Source organism: Canis lupus, chromosome 27 (assembly GCF_048164855.1).
Source record: "Canis lupus baileyi chromosome 27, mCanLup2.hap1, whole genome shotgun sequence".
In the NCBI taxonomy this organism is placed as follows: domain Eukaryota; kingdom Metazoa; phylum Chordata; class Mammalia; order Carnivora; family Canidae; genus Canis; species Canis lupus.
Window position 1 is genome coordinate 35,984,027 of NC_132864.1, and position 25,220 is coordinate 36,009,246.

At 56.0% G+C, this 25,220-nt stretch overlaps 2 long non-coding RNA genes and 3 gene segments (V, D, J or C); all 5 read left to right on the forward strand.

Annotated features, from left to right (window-relative positions):
* The first annotated feature begins 1,190 nt into the window (after positions 1-1,190).
* LOC140619031 (immunoglobulin lambda constant 7-like) lies at positions 1,191-1,652 on the forward strand. The segment is given in 2 exon segments: positions 1,191-1,254; positions 1,333-1,652. Coding segments are annotated over 2 exon segments (384 nt in total).
* A 2,149-nt stretch (positions 1,653-3,801) lies between these two features.
* Positions 3,802-5,825, forward strand: LOC140619642 (immunoglobulin lambda constant 7-like). The segment is given in 2 exon segments: positions 3,802-3,957; positions 5,367-5,825. Coding segments are annotated over 2 exon segments (381 nt in total).
* A 2,561-nt stretch (positions 5,826-8,386) lies between these two features.
* LOC140619032 (immunoglobulin lambda constant 7-like) lies at positions 8,387-8,939 on the forward strand. The segment is given in 2 exon segments: positions 8,387-8,459; positions 8,620-8,939. Coding segments are annotated over 2 exon segments (393 nt in total).
* A 1,485-nt stretch (positions 8,940-10,424) lies between these two features.
* LOC140619645 (uncharacterized) lies at positions 10,425-12,171 on the forward strand. The gene is made up of 2 exons (XR_012019506.1): positions 10,425-10,473; positions 11,841-12,171. It is a non-coding gene; the product is annotated as an uncharacterized lncRNA (long non-coding RNA).
* Positions 12,172-17,563: 5,392 nt separating this feature from the next.
* Positions 17,564-24,042, forward strand: LOC140619646 (uncharacterized). Its single transcript, XR_012019507.1, has 3 exons — positions 17,564-21,254; positions 22,096-22,205; positions 22,443-24,042. It is a non-coding gene; the product is annotated as an uncharacterized lncRNA (long non-coding RNA).
* The last annotated feature ends 1,178 nt before the right edge of the window (positions 24,043-25,220 follow it).

The following is a 25,220-nucleotide window of genomic DNA, read 5'->3' on the forward strand; positions in this document are numbered from 1 at the left end:
GAAGGCTGAGGCTAAAGGTCTGTGGGGTCTATGCCTTTCGTCCGCTTCGTCTGCCCCTCGTGCTTCCACTGCTCCCACCTTGTCGGATGTTGTATTGGAGCTGCAGGGGACCAGCCCCAAAATCCTTCCTGATGTACATACAGTCAGGTCTCACTGTGTGTCCAGCCCTCTACCTACAGGACCTTCTTCTCTGGACTAGGGGGTGGTCGGTTCCCCAGTCAGGGTCTATTAGAATCATGAATGTGAGGGGAAATGAGGGGAGATGGATAAGGAAGAGGGATGCTCAGACTGCCAGCAGGGCTATAAGGTGATGGAAGGATTGTGGGGGCCGCTCAGGTGCTGGCCTCTGTCTCTGGTGGAGGGGGCTCCCGGGCAGAGGGCTGCATGGGCACAATGAGGAGAGCCTTGATATGGGGACTCGGAGACAAGGAGGGGGAAGCAGGACAAGGGGTAAAGGATAAAGCAAGGACTTGAGAGAATGGAGCCCAGGGTGATGGGACCATCCACCATGTAGGGATACTTAGACACCAAGAATAGGACCGGTCTAGGAAACTCTGGCAGCAGAGGTCCGTCCCCTCAAAGCCCACTCCATCTGGAGAGCCCCTGAGAAGATACTGGACCCGAGGTCCCTGATAGGGACAGGTGACAGAGATAGTACTGCTAGGTACCCGGAAATGCTAGGAGAGATAGACCCCCAGGTTTTCACAGAAAAAGGAGACCCTCAGGACAGACACAGCCCCATCCTCAGAACTGGAAATTCACTTGACACGAAAAACTTCCCCTACTGGACTCCCTGAGTTCAAGAACCAGGGTTCTCAGCCCATCCCATTCAGCAACGCTAGAAGGTGGGTATCTAGGGAGGTGGGCAAGGCTGCTGTGAAGGCATGAGGTGGCCTGGAGGCAGGAAACAGACTCCTCACATGGGTAACAGAGCCCTGCAACCCAGAGATGCCAGCTCTAGGAAATCCTGGGTAAGTGACCTGGGGGATGTCACCTGAGACCTGTGTCCAAGCACACACAGATTCAGAAAGAAAGCAGGGTCTCGGGGTCATTGATATCTAGTCCTGGGGGTAGACTGAGTAGATTAGAAGGATATATGATGTGGAGAGACCCTGAGGCCATGCAGAGGCCCAGAAACTAGAGAATCTGTCACTCAGATTCTCTCCAGCAGAAGGTGGGTGAGCCTACCGATGGTTGGCCTGACCTCTAGGAGCAAGGGCCGCCTGCGGCCCAAGACATGGACAGGACACAGCTGTACCCCCACACCAGCACTCAGGTAGGTGCTGACACAACAAACATCTGCCTTGACCCACCGGCCTTCCGTCCCCACAGGTCAGCCCAAGGCCTCCCCCTCGGTCACACTCTTCCCGCCCTCCTCTGAGGAGCTCGGCGCCAACAAGGCCACCCTGGTGTGCCTCATCAGCGACTTCTACCCCAGCGGCGTGACGGTGGCCTGGAAGGCAGACGGCAGCCCCGTCACCCAGGGCGTGGAGACCACCAAGCCCTCCAGGCAGAGCAACAACAAGTACGCGGCCAGCAGCTACCTGAGCCTGACGCCTGACAAGTGGAAATCTCACAGCAGCTTCAGCTGCCTGGTCACGCACGAGGGGAGCACCGTGGAGAAGAAGGTGGCCCCCGCAGAGTGCTCTTAGGTTCCCGACGGCCCCGCCCACCTAAGGGGGCCCGGAGCCTCAGGACCTCCAGGAGGATCTTGCCTCCCATCTGGGTCATCCCGCCCTTCTCCCCGCACCCAGGCAGCACTCAATAAAGTGTTCTTTGTTCAATCAGAAATCGCGCTGTCTGCTCATTGGGATTAACCCTTTGTGTCTGATCTCAACTATCTTTAAGCGTGAATATCATTCCTTTGACTGTGTACAAAGGCGCCAGCAGAAGGCATTCTCATGTTTTTGTGGGGGATTAATTGGCCAAGAATTGCAGGAGAATTTTCCCGAACAGTATACACCAATAGCAAAACAAGATTAAAGACTCTCCTCCACAATAGGTCGGTGCATTCTTTTCTTTGTGTGGACCATGTGCCCGGCCAGTCATAGCTGCCTTCATTGACCTTAGGTCCCCATAGCTTCTGGAATATGTGCTGATCTCCTCCCTGGACCTGGGCTTTCAACAGCTGGAAGTAGCCCTCCTCTTAAGATGTCTATTGAGGTCCCCTCTCAGTAACATTTTTCCCTGGATTCCTACTCCATGTGGACCTTCCCCATCTTCACAGCCTAGAACATCCTCGCTTTTTAGGGGACCCTCCTTGCCAGATTCCCTAGGGACACTGTTTGTGCCCCCTCCCACAGACTGTCCCTGTCACACTCACTACAAGACCCTCTGCCTGGACCCTGGTAGCTCACACTCACATTCCCACTGGTGGCACCCCCTCCCAGTGTCTCTTGCTTCCCACTAGTATTGATGTTCCAATGGGAGATCGATACCACCTATGTTTTCTAGGACCCCTCAGATCAGGCCAACCCACGGTCCACCCCTTGTGCTGGCTTGACCTGCCTGGGCCTCTGTGTTAGAAATCCAGGATCAGATTCAGGGAAGGAGCTGCTGACAAGTCTCTCAACCGACTCATCTGCCTAGGAACCTAGTGTGAGATCTGAGCTGTAAGGCACATACATACACACACAGGTACAAAGGAATACAAACAATATGCACACACATGATGATCACAAACACACTGGTCCATTTCCAAACACTGCTAAGGTAGGCATCCCTCAGGAAGGTTCAGGAAGACCTGGAGGATGGGTCTACACAGAGTCCCAGCGTGGGACATGAGCAAAGAAAACCCAGTCACTGCAGTCCCCATAGAGCCATCCAGTGACAAATAGGGAGGCCAGGGAGATTCTGGTCCAGGATGGAGTGAGACAGGAGACATGATGAGCTCCTGGGAGTGAGTCTGGACAGGAAGTAGCAGACAGATCAGGGAGGACAGCAGGACTACTGACTGGCGGGCCACTGTGTCACAGAAAGGATACCAGGCCTGTATGTACCTTGTGTGAGCTCATCAGGTGACATCCCCAGGCCATGATGCAGGCAGAGACCTGGGTGTCATAACACCCTCACAACATGAAGGTCACTTGTAAGAGTACAGTATGTGTCCTGCCTGGTGGGGCCACCGTGTGCAAATGATGCTTCCTGTACATGAGGGATGTGGGATTCTGAGGTGGTGAAAGTGTCTGTCAGACTCTCACACTTGGACTCAGGGCAAAACTTCTGGAAGCAGTGACCGCCCCTCCACCCACCTGGGGCCTGGCGGGTCTATCCAGCTGACAAGAGCCCACATACCTACACTCCTCCAGGTGACACCTGCCCTCCTCCAACTCATTATGGAGACTAAACACTCACCATCTACTATACCTTCCACAAGATCCTGCCAAAGGAAGGGTGCTGGAGCTTAGGGCCTGTGGAGAGATCTATCTGCTTGGGAGAAACAGGATTCTCCTCCCATCCAGTTCCCATTCCTGACCCCAAACCCCGTCAGACTCCTGTGCTGTAGATGTGGTGGCATTCAGGACACTCCCCACCAGTCCCAAGCCTGCAAAGGGGTCCCAGCTCCATCATATCCCTGTGCGAAACAGGCCTGCTCACCCCTTCCACAATGACATACTGACACACACTGAGGAGACACACAGCTCCTCCCTAACGATGGACTTAGCTGGGAATATCGATGACATACCCAGACATCCTCTGCAACCCCTCCCCAGGACTGAGGATGGATGGAATCTGAACCTTCCATGGAAATGAAATTCCTGGTCTCCAGGGGCAACCTCCTCACCACACACCCCCATCTGCCCAACCAGCACCCGTGACAAGGAGGCTGCCCTTTGGGCCTCCCGAGCAGCTGCAGGTGGGCCTGGGTCAGGGGTGGAGGGGCTGACAGAGGGTTTATGTTCGAGGCTGTGTCACAGTGTGCTGTGTTCGGCGGAGGCACCCACCTGACCGTCCTCGGTGAGTCTACCCCTTTCTCGCCTCCTTGGCTCCCACTCTACAATTTCAGGTGATGCTTCTCTCCTTTCCAACTTGATGAAGGCTGAGGCTAAAGGTCTGTGGGGTCTATGCCTTTCGTCCGCTTCGTCTGCCCCTCGTGCTTCCACTGCTCCCACCTTGTCGGATGTTGTATTGGAGCTGCAGGGGACCAGCCCCAAAATCCTTCCTGATGTACATACAGTCAGGTCTCACTGTGTGTCCAGCCCTCTACCTACAGGACCTTCTTCTCTGGACTAGGGGGTGGTCGGTTCCCCAGTCAGGGTCTATTAGAATCATGAATGTGAGGGGAAATGAGGGGAGATGGATAAGGAAGAGGGATGCTCAGACTGCCAGCAGGGCTATAAGGTGATGGAAGGATTGTGGGGGCCGCTCAGGTGCTGGCCTCTGTCTCTGGTGGAGGGGGCTCCCGGGCAGAGGGCTGCATGGGCACAATGAGGAGAGCCTTGATATGGGGACTCGGAGACAAGGAGGGGGAAGCAGGACAAGGGGTAAAGGATAAAGCAAGGACTTGAGAGAATGGAGCCCAGGGTGATGGGACCATCCACCATGTAGGGATACTTAGACACCAAGAATAGGACCGGTCTAGGAAACTCTGGCAGCAGAGGTCCGTCCCCTCAAAGCCCACTCCATCTGGAGAGCCCCTGAGAAGATACTGGACCCGAGGTCCCTGATAGGGACAGGTGACAGAGATAGTACTGCTAGGTACCCGGAAATGCTAGGAGAGATAGACCCCCAGGTTTTCACAGAAAAGGGAAACCCTCAGGACAGACACAGCCCCATCCTCAGAACTGGAAATTCACTTGACACGAAAAACTTCCCCTACTGGACTCCCTGAGTTCAAGAACCAGGGTTCTCAGCCCATCCCATTCAGCAACGCTAGAAGGTGGGTATCTAGGGAGGTGGGCAAGGCTGCTGTGAAGGCATGAGGTGGCCTGGAGGCAGGAAACAGACTCCTCACATGGGTAACAGAGCCCTGCAACCCAGAGATGCCAGCTCTAGGAAATCCTGGGTAAGTGACCTGGGGGATGTCACCTGAGACCTGTGTCCAAGCACACACAGATTCAGAAAGAAAGCAGGGTCTCGGGGTCATTGATATCTAGTCCTGGGGGTAGACTGAGTAGATTAGAAGGATATATGATGTGGAGAGAACCTGAGGCCATGCAGAGGCCCAGAAACTAGAGAATCTGTCACTCAGATTCTCTCCAGCAGAAGGTGGGTGAGCCTACCGATGGTTGGCCTGACCTCTAGGAGCAAGGGCCGCCTGCGGCCCAAGACATGGACAGGACACAGCTGTACCCCCACACCAGCACTCAGGTAGGTGCTGACACAACAAACATCTGCCTTGACCCACCGGCCTTCCGTCCCCACAGGTCAGCCCAAGGCCTCCCCCTCGGTCACACTCTTCCCGCCCTCCTCTGAGGAGCTCGGCGCCAACAAGGCCACCCTGGTGTGCCTCATCAGCGACTTCTACCCCAGCGGCGTGACGGTGGCCTGGAAGGCAGACGGCAGCCCCGTCACCCAGGGCGTGGAGACCACCAAGCCCTCCAAGCAGAGCAACAACAAGTACGCGGCCAGCAGCTACCTGAGCCTGACGCCTGACAAGTGGAAATCTCACAGCAGCTTCAGCTGCCTGGTCACGCACGAGGGGAGCACCGTGGAGAAGAAGGTGGCCCCCGCAGAGTGCTCTTAGGTTCCCGACGGCCCCGCCCACCGAAGGGGGCCCAGAGCCTCAGGACCTCCAGGAGGATCTTGCCTCCCATCTGGGTCATCCCGCCCTTCTCCCCGCACCCAGGCAACACTCAATAAAGTGTTCTTTGTTCAATCAGAAATCTTGGTCTCTGCTCATCTGGATTTTACACTTTGTGTCCTGAACTCAACCGTCTTCAGGGTGAACAGTGTTGCTGGTCCAATGGGGAGGAGACAACCCCCCTACCAACAGGTCTTTATGGGGTAGATCCCTCTGGTCCATATTAGCAGAGATAAAATTCCATACCGGGAAGTGGGAAACAGCCCGATCCAGGTTCCAAACGTCCACACCTTACATTCCCTATACTTGTAGGTCTCCTGTAGGCCATATCCCCTCCTAGCCGTATCTGGATTCATTGCCCTTGAGGTCTCTGGCTTCTTGCTGAGTGTCAAATCCCTCCAGACCTGGGACCTCTCCATTAAAGACTAGCCCACCTCCAGTGATGTGCCATTCTCCCTTCCCTGAAGGCTCTCACCCATGGCCAGGCCTACTCTGGGTTCCTATCCCATTTGGAAATTCCCACCAGCCCATCTTAGAGAATCGTCACTCTATCAGGGCCCCCAAACCCCTGTCTCCCTAAGAACCTTGCCCTGTTCCCCTTCTCCTGCCACACTCACTACAAGACACTCAGTCCCTGGAAGCTGGTCTTCCAGCTTCCGCCTGGGGGCTTCTGGTGCCCCTCTTTCCACATGTGTCATGGATGATCCAGTTGCACTCATCCCCTGGATGACAGAGACCCCTCAGAGTCAAGTACACAACTGACCCCATCAATAGCACTAAAGCTAAAATGCTCATGTGTTTTCTGTGCGCCCACGAATCCAAGTCAAGACCCATTCTGATTTGTGCCATGGACCTATGTGTGAACTCATTCATTTCCTGGAAAGCTGAGAATGGACTCTGAGAGACAGGAAGACTGCACTGCTAGGAGCCAGCTCAGAATGTCGAGTCCTGGTGCTGTGTCCAGTAGACAGACTGGACACACACAACCACGATAAACTCATGTGCGCACACTAGTACACACTCATGCCTGTTCTAGCATACATGACCATGATGAGCATGTGTCTAGGACTGATCCTAGATTCCAAACCCCTCATGGGCCTCAGCTCTGCAGGGGGCACAGGCCCCATCATGTCTCTGTTGGAAACAAGACTCCCCCCCCCCAAAAAAAAAAAGGAAACAGGACTCTCATTTTCTCCAGGTGTCTATGGCAAGCTGAGTCATCGACAGAGCTCCAACCAGGAAGCTACCTGGGATAGGACATGTCACTCAAACATTGAAGGAAATGAAAGGACAGGTGGGGAGGGGGCTGCACCCAAGCGCCCATGCGCCAGAACAGACCCCAAGAAGAGGAGGCTGGACTTTGAGCCTCCAAAGCAGCCAGCTGCACATGGGCCTGGGGCAGGGGAGGGGCTGCAGGGTTGACAGAGGGTTTGTGTTCAAGGCTGTATCACTGTGTTACGTGTTCGGCTCAGGAACCCAACTGACCGTCCTTGGTGAGTCTCCCCCTTTCCCTCTCTTTGGGGACCAGAGTGATATTTTGGGACATTTTCCTCTCCTTTCTTTCCTGACTGTGGCTGGGGTCTGAACCTCTCTGGGGCCCAGCACCTTCTCTGTTGGGTCACCCCCAAACCCCCTTCACCCTGTTCTCTCTTCTCAGACTCCTGGTCAGGGCAGGACAGGATGGTCCCAGAGACCCCTTCCTGTTCGCCCTCACTCTGACCCTGACTGGGCACTCTCTGGGTTCCTCTCCCTGGTGTCCTGGGTGTTCAGTAACCTGAGTTCTCCCTGAACCCACACATGGGAAATGAGGGATGAAGGAGCATAGGACTGGGGGACTTGGGCTGAGGCACAAAGACCATGGGTTGTGGAAAAGGTGCTGGCACAGCTCAACTGTCCAAACGTGTGTGACACTTGGGTCCTGTGCTTGCCGGGTTCTAGGTGGGATCTAGTGAGGACTCGTGGTTGGCACGAGATGGAAGAGGACTCGGGCAAAAGAAACAAGGACCAAGGGAGGATTTTCTATGACAAGGTGGCCTCAGAGGAGGGGTCCCTCGTCTTCCTCCAGGACAGGCAGGATCTCCTCAGACTGGGCAGGGCTTAGGCCACTCAGGTCCCAAGGGTTCCCCAGTCCCATAGAAATGCTGGAGGACAGACCCCTGAGCAGATGCTGGAGCATCTGGTGACGGGTGACCCACAGGGACAGGGATGGATCCTACGTCTGCCAGGCACACTGCAGTGCTTGGACAGGCAGATCCCCAGTATAGGGTCCTGGGCAAGGTGACCCCTAAGAAAAGCCCCTGCTCCAGATACACACCTCTTCCACTAACCCTCCACCGACTGTACTGGAATGCATCCCACGGCAGACTCTCTCTCCCCCTCAGGCAGCCTCAGAGGGTCTCTGTCAGGAAGTGGCCAGGAGTGCATTGATAGATTCAGGGTAAACATGGGCAAGAAAATCCCGCCCAGAAAGGGTTGAGAGCCTAGCACCATGACAGACAGATGAGGTCTACATGACCAGACTCCAGACTTGGACCTGGCGGGACACGCCATAGGACAGACAGGGAAAGACGAAGTGTCCTGCTGATAAATCCACTAACAAGGGAACCCATGGGGGACAAACGTGGGGGATAAGGACATGTGACAATGGAGAGGGAGGACACGACAGTGGGGCTCAGCTCTTCCAAAATTGGACATTCGGATGCTCCCCCAATGGAAGGTGAGTTATCCTAATACCATAGCTGATGTGACCTCAAGGAGCAAGGACCGCCTGAGGCCCAAGACATGGACATGACACAGCTGTACCCCCACACCAGCACTCAGGTAGGTGCTGACACAACAAACATCTGCCTTGACCCACTGGCCTTCCGTCCCCACAGGTCAGCCCAAGGCCTCCCCCTCGGTCACACTCTTCCCGCCCTCCTCTGAGGAGCTCGGCGCCAACAAGGCCACCCTGGTGTGCCTCATCAGTGACTTCTACCCCAGCGGCGTGACGGTGGCCTGGAAGGCAGATGGCAGCCCCATCACCCAGGGCGTGGAGACCACCAAGCCCTCCAAGCAGAGCAACAACAAGTACGCGGCCAGCAGCTACCTGAGCCTGACGCCTGACAAGTGGAAATCTCACAGCAGCTTCAGCTGCCTGGTCACGCACGAGGGGAGCACCGTGGAGAAGAAGGTGGCCCCCGCAGAGTGCTCTTAGGTTCCCGATGCCCCCCGCCCACCGAAGGGGGCTCGGAGCCTCAGGACCTCCAGGAGGATCTTGCCTCCCATCTGGGTCTTCCCAGCCCTTTTCCCCACACTCAGGCAACACTCAATAAAGTGTCCTTTATTCAATCAGAAATCACGGTCTCTGCTTATTTGGATTTTACACTTTGTGTCCTGAACTCAATAGTTTTTAGGGATTAACATCATTCCTTGGGCATTGTGGGAAAGGAGTCTGCAGAAGGCAACCTCATGTGTTTTTGAGGGCTAGCTTTACTCTCACCTATAATTGCCAGAATATTCCGGTACAGGAGAAACACAATAGACCATCATCCCCAATGTCTCTTTACTTGCTCTTCTAATGGACCTCATCAGTCACCAGCAATCCTGAAGCCCACTTGACTTGGGTTCCCTGTAGACTCCTGGATAATGTCTGAGCTCTTCCTTGGACCTGGGGCCTCTCCATCAGGGATGAACTGCCTCAGAGATGTCCCACTCTCTTTTCTTTTATGACCCCACTCAATGCTGTGTTTTCTCTTGCCTCCTATTCCATAGGGGCATTCCCATCCACAGCCTAGAGCATCCCTCCTTCCTTAGAGGATTCCCTGCTCTTGCCTCCCCTGTGGCCCTCCCACACAGGACTCTGTCACACTCACTACAAGACCTACAGTCCCTGCACCCTATTCACTCAATCGCATACCCCCACTGGGGGCCCCTCCTTCCACATCTGTCATGGGGGTCCCAGCTGTATTCAAAGCCTGGAAGGCAGGAGCCCCTTAGAATCCAATCCATCGCTGACCCCATCACAAGCACTAAACCAAAATGCCCATGGGTAGTCACTGGGGCCATGTGGGTTGTGGACTGACTCACCTTCTTAGATGTTGGAAATGGGCCCTGAGAACCAGGCGGACTGCTGTGCTAGGAGCTGGCTCAGCATGGTGGATGTAGGCTCAGGGTCCCACAGACAGACTGGACATGCGTGCATGCACAACATGCACACTCACAGGCACAATAAACTCAAATCCACACACTAGCACACACTCACGCACCTGCTATTGCACACATGGTCATGTTGCACATGTGTCTAGGCTGTGTGGTGGCATCCAGAACCCTCCATGGCCCTCAACTCTGCAGGAAGCACAGGCCTCACTGTGTCTGGAAACAAGACTGTCACGTCTTCCAGGTGGCATTCCCCAAGCAAGCTGGGCCACAGACAGAGCTCCGTCCAGGAAGTTACCTAAGATGGGATATGTCACTCAGACATCCCTCTTACCCTCCATGTCTGGGGATGGGAGGAAGCTCACCCCTCCAAGAAGTGAAGGGACGGTGGGGAGAGGGCCCCCCTCTCAAGCTCTCATGGGCCAGACCAGCCCCCATAAAGAGGAGGCTGGACTTTGAGCCTCCCAAGCAGCTGCAGGTGGACCTGGGTTTGGCGGGGAGGGGGTGTGCTGCCAGGGGTGACAGAGGGTTTATGTTCGAAGCTGTGTCACTGTGTTATGTGTTCAGCAGAAGGACCCAGGTGACTGTCCTAGGTGAGTTTTACCCTTTCTCTCTTTTGTGACCAGGGTGAAATTTGGAGGCATTTTTCTCTCCTTTCTGTCCTCAGTGTGGCTGGAGTCTGAATTTCTCTGGAAACTTCACCTTCTTGTCTGGCTATCTCACCTCCTGTAGCCTATTCCTGCTCTGAAGCACCTGGTGGGGTGGTGGGGACAGGATGGGCCAGTTCTAGTGACCCCGACCTGTCCCTCCTCCTTGTGGCTCAGAGCTGCTCCTCCAGTTGACCATCTCCTCTGGCCTCTGGGGTAGAAGGAATCCTCATTTTTCCTTATGGGGTAGTTGCATTCTTACTCAGAATAGCCCAGAGACTGTTCCAGAATAGAAGATAGGCCAGCAGGACAGGACAGCCCACCCTCAGCACCTTCCCTATATTTACCACTCTTGTGTAGACCACATTCACTCCCAACGGTCTTGGGGCCCACTGCCCATGGTTCCCCAGGGCCTCCTGGCTAATGTGTAAGCTCCTCCGTGGAATCCTGGGTCTCCTTGGAAGAGACAAGAGCTTGGAAAACAGAAACCATGTTGAAAACAGACCGACAGAAGCCCTATATGAAGACACTAAGGAGAGCTGCCAGGGAAAGATCTCAGACAGATTGAGGCTGTAGGACAGACAGATTTCTCACAGAGCTCTAGGATCTCGAGGCTGATGCCAGCCAGGAACGGGGAGCTCAGGGATGGGACGGCGAGTTAGCAGGACAGGTGAATCTGCAGAGGGCCCGAGGCCAAAGAGAGGGTGCAGGGATCCCCTGAGCCAGGCATCAGGGTGCTCCCGACAGTGTTGGGGGGCTCCTGCCAGGCCCCATGCCCACATCCCCAACCCTGCTCCCGGTGCCAAATCAGCTCTCAATAAACTGTCCTTTTGTCAATCAGAAATCATGCCCTCTAATTTTGGGGGGTCTCATATTTAATTTGCAACCTCTCCAGGATTCTAGGGTGAAGTGTATGGGATCTTTGGCACCCGCTAGGAAAGTAGCCCAAGAGGAGGGGCCCACAGTCTCCCTGGTGGTGCCTCCCGGGAAACTGGCCTGGACATGGGAAATCTGGTCACTAGGACCTCAGTCCCTCTGTCCTCTCCTTCTACCATTCTTCCTCTAGCACAGAACCAAGCCCACCTCCTGCTCTCTCTGATTAGAGCTGCCCATGGCTGGTGACCTCCAGATAAGCCCTCCCTCCCTGACCTTGTGGAGACCCTCTACATCCCGGTGTCCTCTCTCCCTCAGCCTGGAAGCCCTGCTCGGGCCTGGACACCTCTGCTCCTGGCCCTCGCCCCCTGTATGCCCTCCTCCCCCACCGCCCAACTCACCTTCTGCCCACCTTTACCCCCTCCCGGTCATTCCCTCAGGCTGGACCACCCATGGGGCCCAGGACATTCCAGCAGCTCAGCTTCACGGGCTCTTAAATCTGGGAACCACTTCAATTCCTCAGCCGATGGCAGATTCAGAGATGTAAGAGGAATAGGAGGAAGCCAGGAAGGAAACTCGCACAAAAGCCCTGTCTGAAGGCTCAGATACTTGCCAAAATAAGCTCTGAGCTCCCCAGGAACCAGCACAAGGAGGGAAATAGGTGCCTCACAATTTCTCTGAGAAGAAACAAAGCCTTTGCTGGAGGGCCCCTGGTGTCTCAATGCTGAGGCCAGGCATCTTGTACCATAATAAAAGGTGGGATGTGTTTTACCAGAGGCCTCCCCACTAATGGGACTCAGGCTCTGACATGCACACAGATGACTACCTGGCAACCTCGGGATATGGCAATGACCATAAGGATTGCTACCGCTTGCTCCTCCATGGGGAACCCCCTTGTTCCTGTCTCCATTACCGCCAGGTCACCAAGGCTGGTCACATAGTCACAGTCCCCTGATTTGGCCCAGTGTGGCCCAGGCAGGCAAGCTCCTGCCCTCCGATCCAGAATGGACCCCTGGTGCCAAGTCACAGCTCCTTGCACCCAGAGCCCATGCCCATTCTACCTGATGGCCCCTCGAGTATTCCGGGCCTATGAGCCACTCCCTGATTCATGCCCCAGCTCTGCCAAAGAAAGATGGGGTTCTGTCTCAGGTGTGTGGCTCAGAAAGTCACCTGCCATCTTCGGGGCGGGGCATTATTTATTCAGAATTAGCTCCATTCAATCCTGGACATCACTGAGAACACCAAGGTCCATCTGGGGACTTTCTCTGTGGGACTGTGGGCCTCCAGGGGCCTCTGGGCATCTGGGATCCTGGCTGCTTTCTGACTTGAGTGGGGAGAGAGGACCCAGTCCCAATACCCACAGCCCTTTGTGCTGGGCCCCTGGGCTCCTGCTCCTCCCCTGCACTCTGGGGGACTAGAGAGGAATGGCCCAGGCATGTCACCACTCAGTAGTGGCCACACTGAGTGTCCTGGGTAAGTCTCTCCCTTGGCTCCTTGAGTTCATTCCCTGTGGCTGCTGTCACAAATCACCGCAAACTTAGTATCTAAAAGCAATGCGCACTTATTATAGGGCCTAGAGACTAGAAATCTGAAATAGGCCCCAAGGCAACCTTCTGAGAGCTCCAGGGGAAAATCCATGCCCACATTCCTGGGCTTGTGATCCCCCCTTCCCTCTTGTCAAAGCTTGTGTCATCTTCAAGTCTCTCCCTTTCTCTTTGACCTCTGTTTCCACCATATCTCCTCACTCTGTGACCCTTGCCACCCTCTTCCCTTGAAAAGACTCTACCTAGGGCTACCCACATGACCCAGGATCATCTCCCCACTTCATGTCACATCTGCACATGTAATTCTATCACATCTGCAAAATGCTTGTTGCCAGGTAAAGGAACAGGTTCTGGGGATGAGGACGCGGACAACTTTGGGGACCTTATTCAGCTGACCACGACTCCATTGCCCAATTCTCTGGGGGTCTGGGAACCTTCTCCTATGTTCCTGTCCCTCCATGCATCCTGCCCAGTCAGGACCACTCCTGGGGCCTCCTCAGCCCAGGCTCACTCCCCTTTTCTTCCTGGCCTCCTTCAGCCCCTTTTCCTCTTGGGGTCACAAGAAAGAGACTTTGATTTTAGTTGTGGGTTTGGGGCCTTCTTTCCAGGTGGTCCCCAGTTAAATGCTCTCCAGGCCTTACCTATCACTGTCTTCCACCCTTGGAGGAAAATCATATTCGTGATCCTTGTCCTATGGATGGACACACCAAGCCCCAGAGACCCTGAGTGACCTGCCCAAGGTCATAGCAGAGAATGAATTGGACACCCATCACCACCTACCCCAGATCTCAGCTCCTGACCCCAGGTCCCAGGTCTCTGTCAGCACCCTGCCCATCTCAGCCAGGCCCTCCTGATTTGTCCAGCTTCCTCCCTGGAGGGCTCTGAGGACTCAGGGCCCTGTCCCTGACCCCTTTCTCCCTCCTGGGACTCAGGTCCCTTTCCCAGGACCCACAGCCTAAGGGGACAGAGTTGTAGAGACCAGTGACAGATCCAGGGGGACAGAGCCTGGGTTCAGAGTGTCTGGATTCCTCAGGTCCCTTCACCTTCCTCTGGCTCAAAAATCAGGGTCAGAGCACTTGGGGGCAGGGCCAAGAAAGGGTCTCCTCTTCCTGAAGACCTCACATCAGTCCCAGTTCTGGAAGGTGAGGGTCACAGCAGGGCTCACTCTTGGTTGCCCCAGCGCCAAGAGAGTTAGGCCCTGGCAGTTGACTTCTCCAGCACAATCCCCAATTCCCATGTCCCAGCTGCTCCCCCTCAGGATCCAGGGATTCTCTGTGTCACCTTCAATCAGAAGAATGATTTCCTGAGGGAAAAACACACAAAATTCTTGGTATGGATCCAGGGAAAGGGGGTCCAGTGCCAAGCACAGTAGCTGCTCCAGGGTTGGCTGTCCAATGGTACCACTGACTCAAGTGGAATTCTCCAGGTAGGAGGGCAAGACAGCACATACCCTGACAGGTGAGGACACTGGGCTGCTTTTCCACTCTTCTCTTTTTAAAAAAAATATTTTATTTATTTATTCATGAAAGACACAGAAAGAGAGAGGCAGAGACACAGGCAGAGGGAGAAGCAGGCTCCATGCAGGGAGCCCGACGTGGGACTCAATCCCGGAACCCCGGGATCACACCCTAAGCCAAAGGCAGACGCTCAACCACTGAGCCACCCAGGCGTCCCACCACGCTTTTCCTGACCACTCTCACACCCCAGTCCACTTCCACCCCTGCCCTTCCCTGCTAAGGATCTTCCGGAGCTCCCATTTCCTCCAGGATTATGTCTACTGCCCTGAGATGTCCCCAAAGCTCCAAGGGAAGATGCAAAAGGGCATCCAGCAGAGAGAACCAGACTTCTGGAATGGAACCTTCAGACCCCAGGATGAACAGGCATCCTGTGAGGAAGTACAGTACCTGGGGCAGGGGGGTGGGTTGTTTTGCCTTCGGGACCCACCTCCCAACAATTTTCCCACTGCCCCCTTCCAACGAAATGTCAGTGACACCCATTTCCCTAAGGCCACTGCAGGTGCATGCCACTCCGGTCCCCTTCCCCTGGCCCTGCCTGGTCTCGCTACAGCAGTAACGGCCAGCAATCAGAGATACGTCAGTACCTCTGCCCTCCATCTCTATCGGAGAGCAGTCTCTCTGGCTCAGCATCAGCTTTCAGGCCTCAACATCTCAATGTGAGGAGCCACTGTCCCTCCCATGGCCATAACAGGACCACAGACGTGATCCCAAGGGAAAGAAGTAACCCCAAAGTAATGAAATACCTGGACTCAGGGATGGCCTATCTTGAGGATTCTATTTCCCAATAAGAAAATAATGGAGCATCTTGTGTGTGATCCTCTAACAGATTGTGTGGGAAAGCCCTCCTAACGTTGGGTCACTAGGCACTCCATCGAGGCCTCTGACCTCTGACCTCCCACAGTTATTGGGCATCCCCAGTGGCTTCCAAGGCACTTGGTCACTCCAGAGTAGACCCTCTGGCGCCCCAGGCACCCCCTCCCCTATACATGCTCTGACGATCCAGGATGGCATAGCCAGGCCAATCCACCTGCCAATCACCTTCTCCTGCCCCTCTGGCCATAAACCTACTCTTTCTCCCACTCCCAGAACTCATCTTGGATGCCACCTTCTGTCCTGTTACTACCTACCTTTCACACCCCTTACTCCTGGGCTCCATGTCCCCCTTTATCCAGGTCTCAAACCAGGTGGTCTCCTGTCACCCCACCTGTTCCCTGCATTTGCCAGGGCACCAGGGGTCCTCAAGTGCCCTGATCCAAAGGTCTCCTCACTGTCCTCCCCTCTGCCGACCTCTGGGCATGCTTCAGCACAGCACATAGTTCTCCCCGTCTTGAGCTCCTCAGGCCCTGAGTCCCTCCTCCAGAGTCCACTCTTCTATCCTCTTCCACCTTCTCTGTTCAGAGCCACAGGGCCACAGGGAGCTGGCCCCTTCGGCTCTTTGTAAGTCACAAGCTGGATCTAAAAAGGCTTATTTTTTTACCAACTCTATCTCCCAGCCTGGCCTTGGGCTCAACAATCCAACCAGGCTGCTGACCTCACTCTGGTTGGCTGTGGTGTACTCCACCAACCCGAGTCAGCCTGATGCGGGGCGCCCTGAGGTGGGGGCCACACCTCCCTTCATCCCGCAGATGCTTGACTGGGTGCCAGGCTAACACTACTGGGCCCCTCTATTGCTGCTGTCCAGTGGCAGGATCGTCCCCTGCTCTGCTGAGGTGTGATCCCACTGGCCGTATGGACAGTGACCCCCTAGCTGAGTGCTGCTTTCAGGGAAGCTTAGCACTGATGTCTGACATGCTATATCTGTGTGATTCCCAGACCACCCCAGCAGGCAGGCGTTAATACCCCACACACACCTTATGGATGAGGAAACGGAGGTTCCCAGAGCTGGTCAGGAGGTCCCCACACATCCCCCTGCCCTCCCCACCATGCAGACAGGAAGTTTGCCTGCCTGGGTCCTGCTGGTGTTCAGGGATCCCCAACCTGAGGCCACTGTCCCTCATGAGGATACCGTGCCTATGTCAGCCCAGGGGAAGAAGCCAAGCACTATGACCCCCGTAACCACCAGATATCAGAGGCATCCTGAAGTCTCTGTAGGATCCGAGTTCTTTGTTCTATGTTGACTCAGGGTGGGCAGGAGGGCAGGCAAGAGGGGAGTCATGGGAGGGCTTTCTGAATCCACAAAGCAAAGCAGGAGCAGATGCTGTATACCCATCCCACAGATGAGAGAATTGAGGCTCCGGCGGTGGGATGGGTAGGGGTACTGTCAGGGTCACACGGCTGGTTGCTGCTGATCTGTTCCCCAGGCTCTTTCCGCAGCAGCTCAGCCCAACATGATATGTCATTCATTTATTCACACACTCTTTCATTCAACAGCCTCTCGCTGAGCACCCCTGTGGGCCAGGGTCAGGTGCAGGGGACAAGGACTGTGTGCCCTGGAAGAGCTTCTAGGCTGCAAGGAGACAGCTGTGGAGACTGCCACTGACCCCCACCCTCATCCTTGAGCCCTCCACATCAGCTCCCAGCGCAGGGAGCAGCTGATGCAGCAGATTCTGATCACTTAGGTTGAACCAACAGAAACATCAGCAGATGCCCGCCTTGGAGTCCTCTTTAGGGCTGTCAGAGCTCATGTCACTGAAGGTCACCGACCCGTGGGCGGGGGGGAAGGCTGGAGACAGGCAGGTCCCCATAGGATGGAGGAGAGTGGCCGGTCTGGGGTGTCCTAGCTGTAGGACCCAGGGCGGCCCCCTGCCTTGGCCGAGGGGGGGGGGGGAGCGGGTGCTCCTTCAGGCTGGAGGCCTGGGCAGAAGGACAGGACTGAGTCAGATGGGGGAGGGAGGCTGTGGCTTTCTTCTCACCCCAAAAGCCAGAGCCCAGAATAGCCTCAGGCAGGGGAGGGCAGAGGGACCTGGGGGGAGGGGAAGAGAAGGGGCAGCTCAGGGCCCTTGGGCAAGGGAGGGAGGAGGAGGTGAGATGTCAGCTCTGGGCTCTGGGGGAGGGGAGGAAGGGGAGAAGAGGTGTCAGATCAGAGCCCAAGGGGAGGCCAGGGGGAGGGCAGGGAGGGGAAGAGAGGTGTCAGCTCTAGGCTCTGGGGGAGGGGAAGGAGCAGAGGAGAGGTTTCAGATCAGAGCCCAAGGGAGGCCAGGGAGGGGAAGAGAGGTGTCAGCTCTGGGTTCTGGGGGAGGGGACGGAAGGGAGGAGAGGTGACTGCTCAGAGTATGGGGGAAGCCCAGGACTCCTACTGAGCTGAGCTGAGTGACTATCCCATCTGCCCAGCCCCCCTGTGAGCCTGCACAGGCACCAAGACAGTGCCCCAGCCAAGCCTCGGCAGGGGGACACCCTCTTCCTTCACCCCATAGTATTCACTGAGCCAAGGAGTGGTGGGAATAGGGTCCAGCCCCAGCCTGTGTCTTATGGGGATATAGACACTCACCAAAAAACACTCATTTCCCAACATAAAAATCCAAACCTGGGTTTCCACGCACCTAGAAAATAGAGCTTCCGGAGGCTTCAAACAGTCAGCTGCTCACGGGAATGACCACTGACTTAGTGACACGTAACATAGCACAGTGACAGTCCACATCTCAGAGAGGGCTCCCCTTCCCTCCCCTCTTCCCATACAGTAATCTTCTCCATGGCCTCTGGGGCCCCTGTCAAATTCTGCATCTTCCTGTGTGATCATGATTCTAACCTCCTGTGTGTCTCCTAAACAGGACTTATGGGAGGAAAGGGGCCAGGTGGCCAGGTGGCTGTGACTGTACACACAAGAGCATCTCAAACTAGCATCCGTGGCGCTGGCCAGGTCTTTCCCAAACACACTGCTGTGCAAAGTCCCCAAAGGCAGCTCACACAGGACCCCTTCAGGAGGACTCACTCCCTCTAGGGTGATCTGGGGGAAAGTCTGCTCCCATTCAGACACCTTGAGGAATTGCAGGTGGCCTCAGATGTCACCGAAGGTAATGGAGCTGGAGTAGGGCCAGCTTTTCTAAAAAGTCAGTTGGTCACCTGGAGCTCCAGTCGACCTAATTCTATCTGGCCAGGAACCCAAGTAATGGTCACCGCAAGAACAGAACACCTGTGCCCAGGGCAGGTGACAGGGTGGTGGGACCTGTATCCTGGATATCCCTGGACATTCCCAGTTCAGGCCTGTGTCCCGGTCTGCTTATTCATAGCACCCCTTCCACTCCCAGAAATGTCCCAGTTTGGGTGATAAGTTTTTTTAAATATTTTATTTATTTATTCATAAGAGACACACACAGAGAGAGAGAGAGAGAGAGAGAGAGAGAGAGGCAGAGACACAGGCAGAGGGAGAAGCAGGCTCCATGTGGGGAACCTGATGTGGGACTCAATCCCGGGACCTCAGGATCACGCCCTGGGCCGAAGGCAGGTGCTGAACCGCTGAGCCACGCAGGGATCCCCAGGATGATAGCTTTGAAGCTCTGAGCTCATGACCGCTTGCTGACTGAATGATGTCCCTTATGAGTTACAGTCGGGGAGGGGCCAAGGCCCTGCGGTCAGCCGGGCCGGACACCCTGCGGCGCAGCACCACTGAGTGGGGTGCTCCTGACAGGGGCACCGTGATGGGACCCGCGGTGGCCAGGAGGACCTCAGCAGGGGCCACACTCCGTGGTCACTATGGGGTTCCTGGTCTCTGTGGGCCCCACTCAGAGCCCCCGGGTGTGAGCTGCCCCCAGCCCAGGCTGTGAGAGACCCAGGTGTGACCCTGCCTCTATTTCCCACGCGATGACAGGACCAGCAAGGGATGGGTCCTCTGGCAGCCCTTGTCCCCAGGAATCCAGCAGGTATCAGGGACAATGTCTTGGGGAAACCAGGATGGGGACTAGGGCCGGGGGACTTCGGTGGCCAGCGTCACAGAGCTGGGGTCATCAGACGCCCCCGGGTCCACTCTGGGGACAGAGCGGCAGACAGTCAGCATGACCCACCGGGGCACCCCCTGTGGTCACACCCTCTTCCTGTGGCCACATCAACACCCTTGACGCATCCCCAGGTACCCCTGCTCTTCAGCGTCCAGCCCAGAGACATCTCACGTCAGGGCTGACGGCCACCGAGCGTCCCCCGAGCATCCGCCGGCTCGAGCTCGGCTGCTCCGGAGCCTGGACCACCCGCATGTCCCCACCAGGTGCCCGTCCTTCGTGGGGACATGTCAGGGTCTCCTGAGCGCCCTGGGGGTGGAAAGGGGCCCAGACCCTGCCCGACTCCGAGAGAAGGGGCGCTGGCCCAGGCGCAGGCCGGAGCAGGCCGGGGGAGGAGGGATCCCGGCGCAGCCAGGGAGCCCCGGCCTCAGGCTCCCCAGGCAGACTCAGGGCCAGTGTGGCCCGAGGCGCAGCACGGAAGAGGCCTCAGTGTGAACACGACCCAGAGCCGAGTCACCGCCCAGCCTCCCTTCCCTGGGCACCTACTATGTGGGGGACCCCAGGGTGGGTAGGGCAGGCGCAGCCCTGCTCGGAGTGCTCCCGTCTGGGGGGACGGAAGTGAGCCTAACAGATCTGTGAGCCGGGCGGTACGGGAGATGGGGTTCGCGCCTTGGAGAAAATAAAGTGGGGTGAAGCGCCAGGCCGCATGTGGCCGGGGTCTCCCACCCCAGCAGCTGGAGGAGGGGGTCAGGAGGAGCCCTGACGGGGGGCCAGGTCCCCTGTAGCTGGAGCTGGCTCCTGGGGGCCTCAGTTCCTGTCTGCACAGCCTGGTGACAACAGTGAGACTTCAACCCCCCGGAGGGAAGGGAGTGACACTCAGATGGAAAATGGGTGTTTGCTTGTGTCCATGGCTGATTGTTGTTGTCGTTATCGTTGAGCTGTTCCAACCCCAGCCAGCCTCGGGCCAGCACCCGGGCCCACGGCTGGGCTCCCCGCAGGCCTGGCACCCTCACCCCGGTACAGCTGGCCTGGCGAAACCAAGAGTCCCTGTTGCTCAAAATAGCTGGGGAAACCCAGACTGGCCCCAGCCCTAGTAGCAGGTGCCTCTACCTCCCCAAATGGGGGCAGGAGTTCCAGTTCCAGAAGATTCCACAAGCCCATCTGGCGAAAGGGCCTGCATCCCAGCATCAAGGCTGCCCAAGCCCCTGTGCCCAGGCCTGAGTTGGGCAGGGTTTGAGATCACAATCAATGGTGAGGAGCAGTATTCTGTTCCAGAACACTGTGTTCGTGTAGATCCTGCCCCTTCCTTGGGATACCCCATGGACTTCCTAAGTGCCACACAGGGAGCTACACCCAACCGTGGGGGACAGCCAGACATTTGTTGCTTAGAGGCGCCCTCAGTGAACATGGCTGGCCAGGGCTAGATGTGGGACACTGGGTTACACCTGACCTGTTGCTCCTGGCCCTCGAACTCTGGGGATTGGGTCAGATACAGAGATAGGGGGTAAAAATGTGACCCTCACAATCGCTGCCCTGGGAGTCCAGGGTCTGGGTAGCCTGGAAGCACAGCAGTCCCTCAGGAGGCCTCAGGGAGTCCTTCTTCAATAAGAGGGCATCAGATCACTCAGTCCCTCATCTACCTGTCCATATATCCATCTGTTCATCTGTCCATCCCTTTACCATCTATCCACCCATCCATTCATGAAGGCTTCCTGAGGCTTTCTGGGGGCCTGGCCTGTGAAAGGCTCTCAGCACCCCATATCCCAGGAAAGGTGGGACTGGTCTAGCCAAGGCCAAAGTGAGACCTAGAATGTCCTTGCTTCACCTTTGGAAGAGGAGCTTCAAGTACCATTCACTGCCTAGTCTGACCCTGTACTGGGTGCTCGGTCTAGATGCCAAGGGCAAAGGTGTGACAGGCCAGCATGGTAAGCCCTGATGGCACCTGCCCAGTGGGTAGCCAAACTCTCCAAGCTCCCTCCCAGCCCCCGTTATAGACCTTCCTGATCCACCCTTCAGGCTGACCTCCCCTTCTCTCCTCTCGCCACCTATCCTCCAATCAGAAAGGCTCCCAGGGCATTCCAAGGCTCTCAGATCTAGGTGGGGGGATGAGAACCCAGTACCCAGCACAGTTACCCCCAAAGATGGCAAATCCTTTCCACCAGCTCATTCTTGGCAGGGGTACCACCAGTAACTCCCCCAACCCAGGGAAGCCAGGAGTCGGGCCTACTGGCCTTGGCGACAACACCATGTTACATGACACATGAGACATGAAGTATCCTGTGAGCAGGCCTGGGGCAAGGGACCCTGCTGATGAGCCCAGGGGAATGTGGCCCTCACCCTAGCCATGGTCAATCAGCTCATCAACCACTGTTCACTCACATCACCCCAAACCTGCCCCACAACAGACACAAACATGCCTGGCCCAGGTCAGGTTCTGGAGGTGAAGCTAGGACAGTGGACACTCATCCCTGCCCAACCTGGAGCTCACAGTGCAGATGAAACCCTCCTCCCCAACAAACATTAGTGGAGAAGGCAGGAGTAGGGGATTGTAGGGGTCTTACATAGTAGACAAGGGTGGTCTCGAGGCAGTAGCAACTTTGAGAACCACAAAATAAGGCCTGGGAGCTGGACCCCCAGGGCTGGAAGGACAGAGGTAGGGAGGACATCCGGGGGGCGGGGGGCAGCATGAGCAGAGGCACAGAGGGGGACAGTAGCACCCCTGAGCCGGTGCTTTCCAGCCCCACTGAAGCCCCGGGACCCCTCCAGCTTGAAGGCCTCAGACTCCTGTCTCCCATGCCGCCTGGCCCGCCATCCTGCTCACCACCCAGAAAGGGCTGGGTCTTGCCCCGTGGTGGAAGGAGAATCGGACATAGATTGTGAGCACCGGGCAGAGGAGAGGGGACGTGCAGAGGATGCTGGGAGGCAGGCCAGGGTAGGGCCTGAGTTCCCTGGGGTGGACCGGTCGTCAACGCTGCAGGCAGGGGCAAGGCAAGGGCATGAGTGCACACGCTGAGCCCAGCCAGCAGCCTGGAGTGTCCGGAGCCCTGGAGCCTAGCAGAGGGGCAGAGGCCAGGCCTTGAGGGCTTCAGCACTGACTAGATCTTTGGTTCCAGAAGGCAACTGATCCCCAAGACCCTACTGAGTGGCTTCTTGTCCCTGGAGGACTTACAAAACATGGGGACACGTGGTATTCAGCTGAGCCGCTCAGGGATTCTGTGAGGCTGACAGCCGGGATCATCGTCCCATTTCACAGGTCGGAAAACTGAGACTCGACGTGGTTAATGTGCAGAGTGAGTGAGAGCAGCTCCTGCATCTCCTGACTCCCGCCCGACGGATGGAGAGACTGAGGCCGGCAGAGGACGGAGCCGCCCGCGCTCACCCGGCGGGGCTCCAGCCGTGCCCACGGGCGGTGACCTCCCTCTGCCATTCTGCGGCCCCGGCTCCCTTTCAGAGGTGCAGGAAGGAGCCCCCAGAGGGGACATCAGGCTGAGCCAGGCCGACCCCAGGGATGGTTCCTCTACCCCACGGCAGAGGAGGGAGGGCCAGCAGGCAAAGGGCCTCGGGGACACTCTGCTGTGGGGGCCCTGACCCCAGGGTCAGGCGGGCAGGCGTCCTCACCCCCACGCACCCACTCTCTGCCCTTGACCTTGGCTGATTCGCGTCCCCTCTGTGGCCTCAGTCTCCTCTTCTGTACAAGGGGGAGATAACTAGTATCTCCCCGACAGGGTAGGTATGGGGATTCAGGACGTTGCCTGTGACGTGCCTGACTCATGGGGACCCTCAGCAACCCCCAGCTGTTCCTGTCATCTCCTGGGCTCTTGCCCACATCTGACATGCTGTGTGACCCTGGGCATTTCCCTTCCCCTCTCTGGGCCCCAACCTGCTACTTGCTCAGGGAGAGCTGGATGAGGAGCCCGGAGGGCCAGAAACTACAAGAAAACTAGAATTCCTGGATGAAGGCGTTGCTCAAGGAGGCTCTGGATCTGCAGGGGCAGCAAGGCCTGAGGTGGGAGCTGGGTGGGGTAGGGGATTCAGGCAAGGGAGTCAGAGTGGTGGCCCTGCCTGCAGCTGGCCGCCCCTGGGAACCCCCAGGCTAAAGTTAACCCTGAGTTGGCTGAAACCAGAACTCAGGGTAACCAAAAGAGAGAAGTAAAGGGAAGAGAAACCCAGACTGCAACCAGCAGGGCGTGGGATGTGTGACAAACAGGGCCAGGTGTGCCTGGGGACTAGGACAGGGGCAGTTTCAGGGCTGTAACCGGATGTTTGTGCAGCTCACAGGTGGGGGTAGCAGAGCCCTTCCCCAACCCATCCCCCTCTGTGCTGGCCCAGTGGGTCGGTTGGGGTGCTGCCCCCTGGCTGCCTCCCCAAGCTCGGCCCGGAGTCCTGGAATCCTGGAGGGCCAGGCCTCAAGGGATCTCAGAACCAGCCAGTGGTGGTCTTCCATTGCCAGTAGGGCACCCAGGAAAGGGATGACCAGGGTCCCCCATGGAATCAGCACAGGAGGGAGGGCCTGGGCTCTGGAACCCAGCCCCAGGTCCTCCCAGGAGCAGAATGAACAGATGAGTGGACCAGTGGGTAAGCATAAGCGTCCTGACTTCCCAAAACCCCATGATTCCAAGGGGACTCATGGAGACACAGTCTAGCCTTTCTGGAGGAAATTCATCCCCTGTGTCCATGGCCTATTAAAGTACTTCCCTAATGAACTAGGGGTGGTGGAAGGGGAGGTAGGCGGGGGGTGGGGGTGACTGGGTGACAGGCACTGAGGGGGGCATTTGATGGGATGAGCACTGGGTGTTATTCTATATGTTGGCAAATTGAACTCCAATAAAAAATAAATTTAAAAAAATAAAAAAATAAATAAAGTACTTCCCTTTGACCCCAGAATCCTACTGGTAGAAATTCATCACCAGAACGGTGCACCCTGTGGTGGGTTTCTAAACGGCCATACATTCAGATAGCCTAATGTTCACAGCTCCAAACAGCCTTGGATAAGTGCTGTGGGCCACTTCCTCAGTGGACAATGGGACACAGGCAGATGACAAAAGAAGGTCTCATCTGAGCCCATCCTTGTGAAAAGGACATGGCTGTATGCAGAGAAAAGTTTGGAAGCACACACACCAACAGCCCAACAGGAGTCCTCTCTGGTTGTGAGAGCAGATGTTTGCTTTGTTTTCCTCTTAATTCTTTTCTGTATTTTCTGAGTTCTCAAAGAACATGTGTTACTTTTATAATCAGAAAACAAAAACAATAAATTGATTAAAATCAATGATCCTCTAAAGATGATGTCTTAGAATATATCACTGTCATCTGAAGCCTGAACATGATGTTATTCCAAAGGTCACAAGACAAGATGTGACATATATGAGCCCATGTCTCTAGCTCTATATCCATAATTACACCCATATCTGTATCTCTGAGCTGGAGCTACCTGTGGCTGGAATTATAGGTAAGGTTGGATTCCATTTTGCATATTTGACTTTTCTGATTTTTCTACAAAGATCATCCATTTATTGTGCAATTATGAAAAACAAGTATAAATTTATTCCAATCACTTCGCATCCAGCAAATATTTGCTGCTTGCCTGCTACACTCATGACAGGCCAGGGCCAGGGTTTGGGATGACATCAATGAAGAAATAGAGAACTGTCCCTCCTGGGCTCTGGTATAATGGGGAGATTGTATATGGAAAGAGGTCATTTCAATACTGATATGGATTCTTACCCCTGAATCACAGATCCTGTTCGCATCCATGAAACTCTGACCTAGCTCTGGCTCCACACAGAGGCAGGCAGCAGAAGGGAAGTTGCTGGACCATGAATAAAGGAAAGTATTCCAGGTGGTGAAAAACTAGCAGCAGGCATTTGGCAAGGAAGATTAGAGGAAAGCAGTCC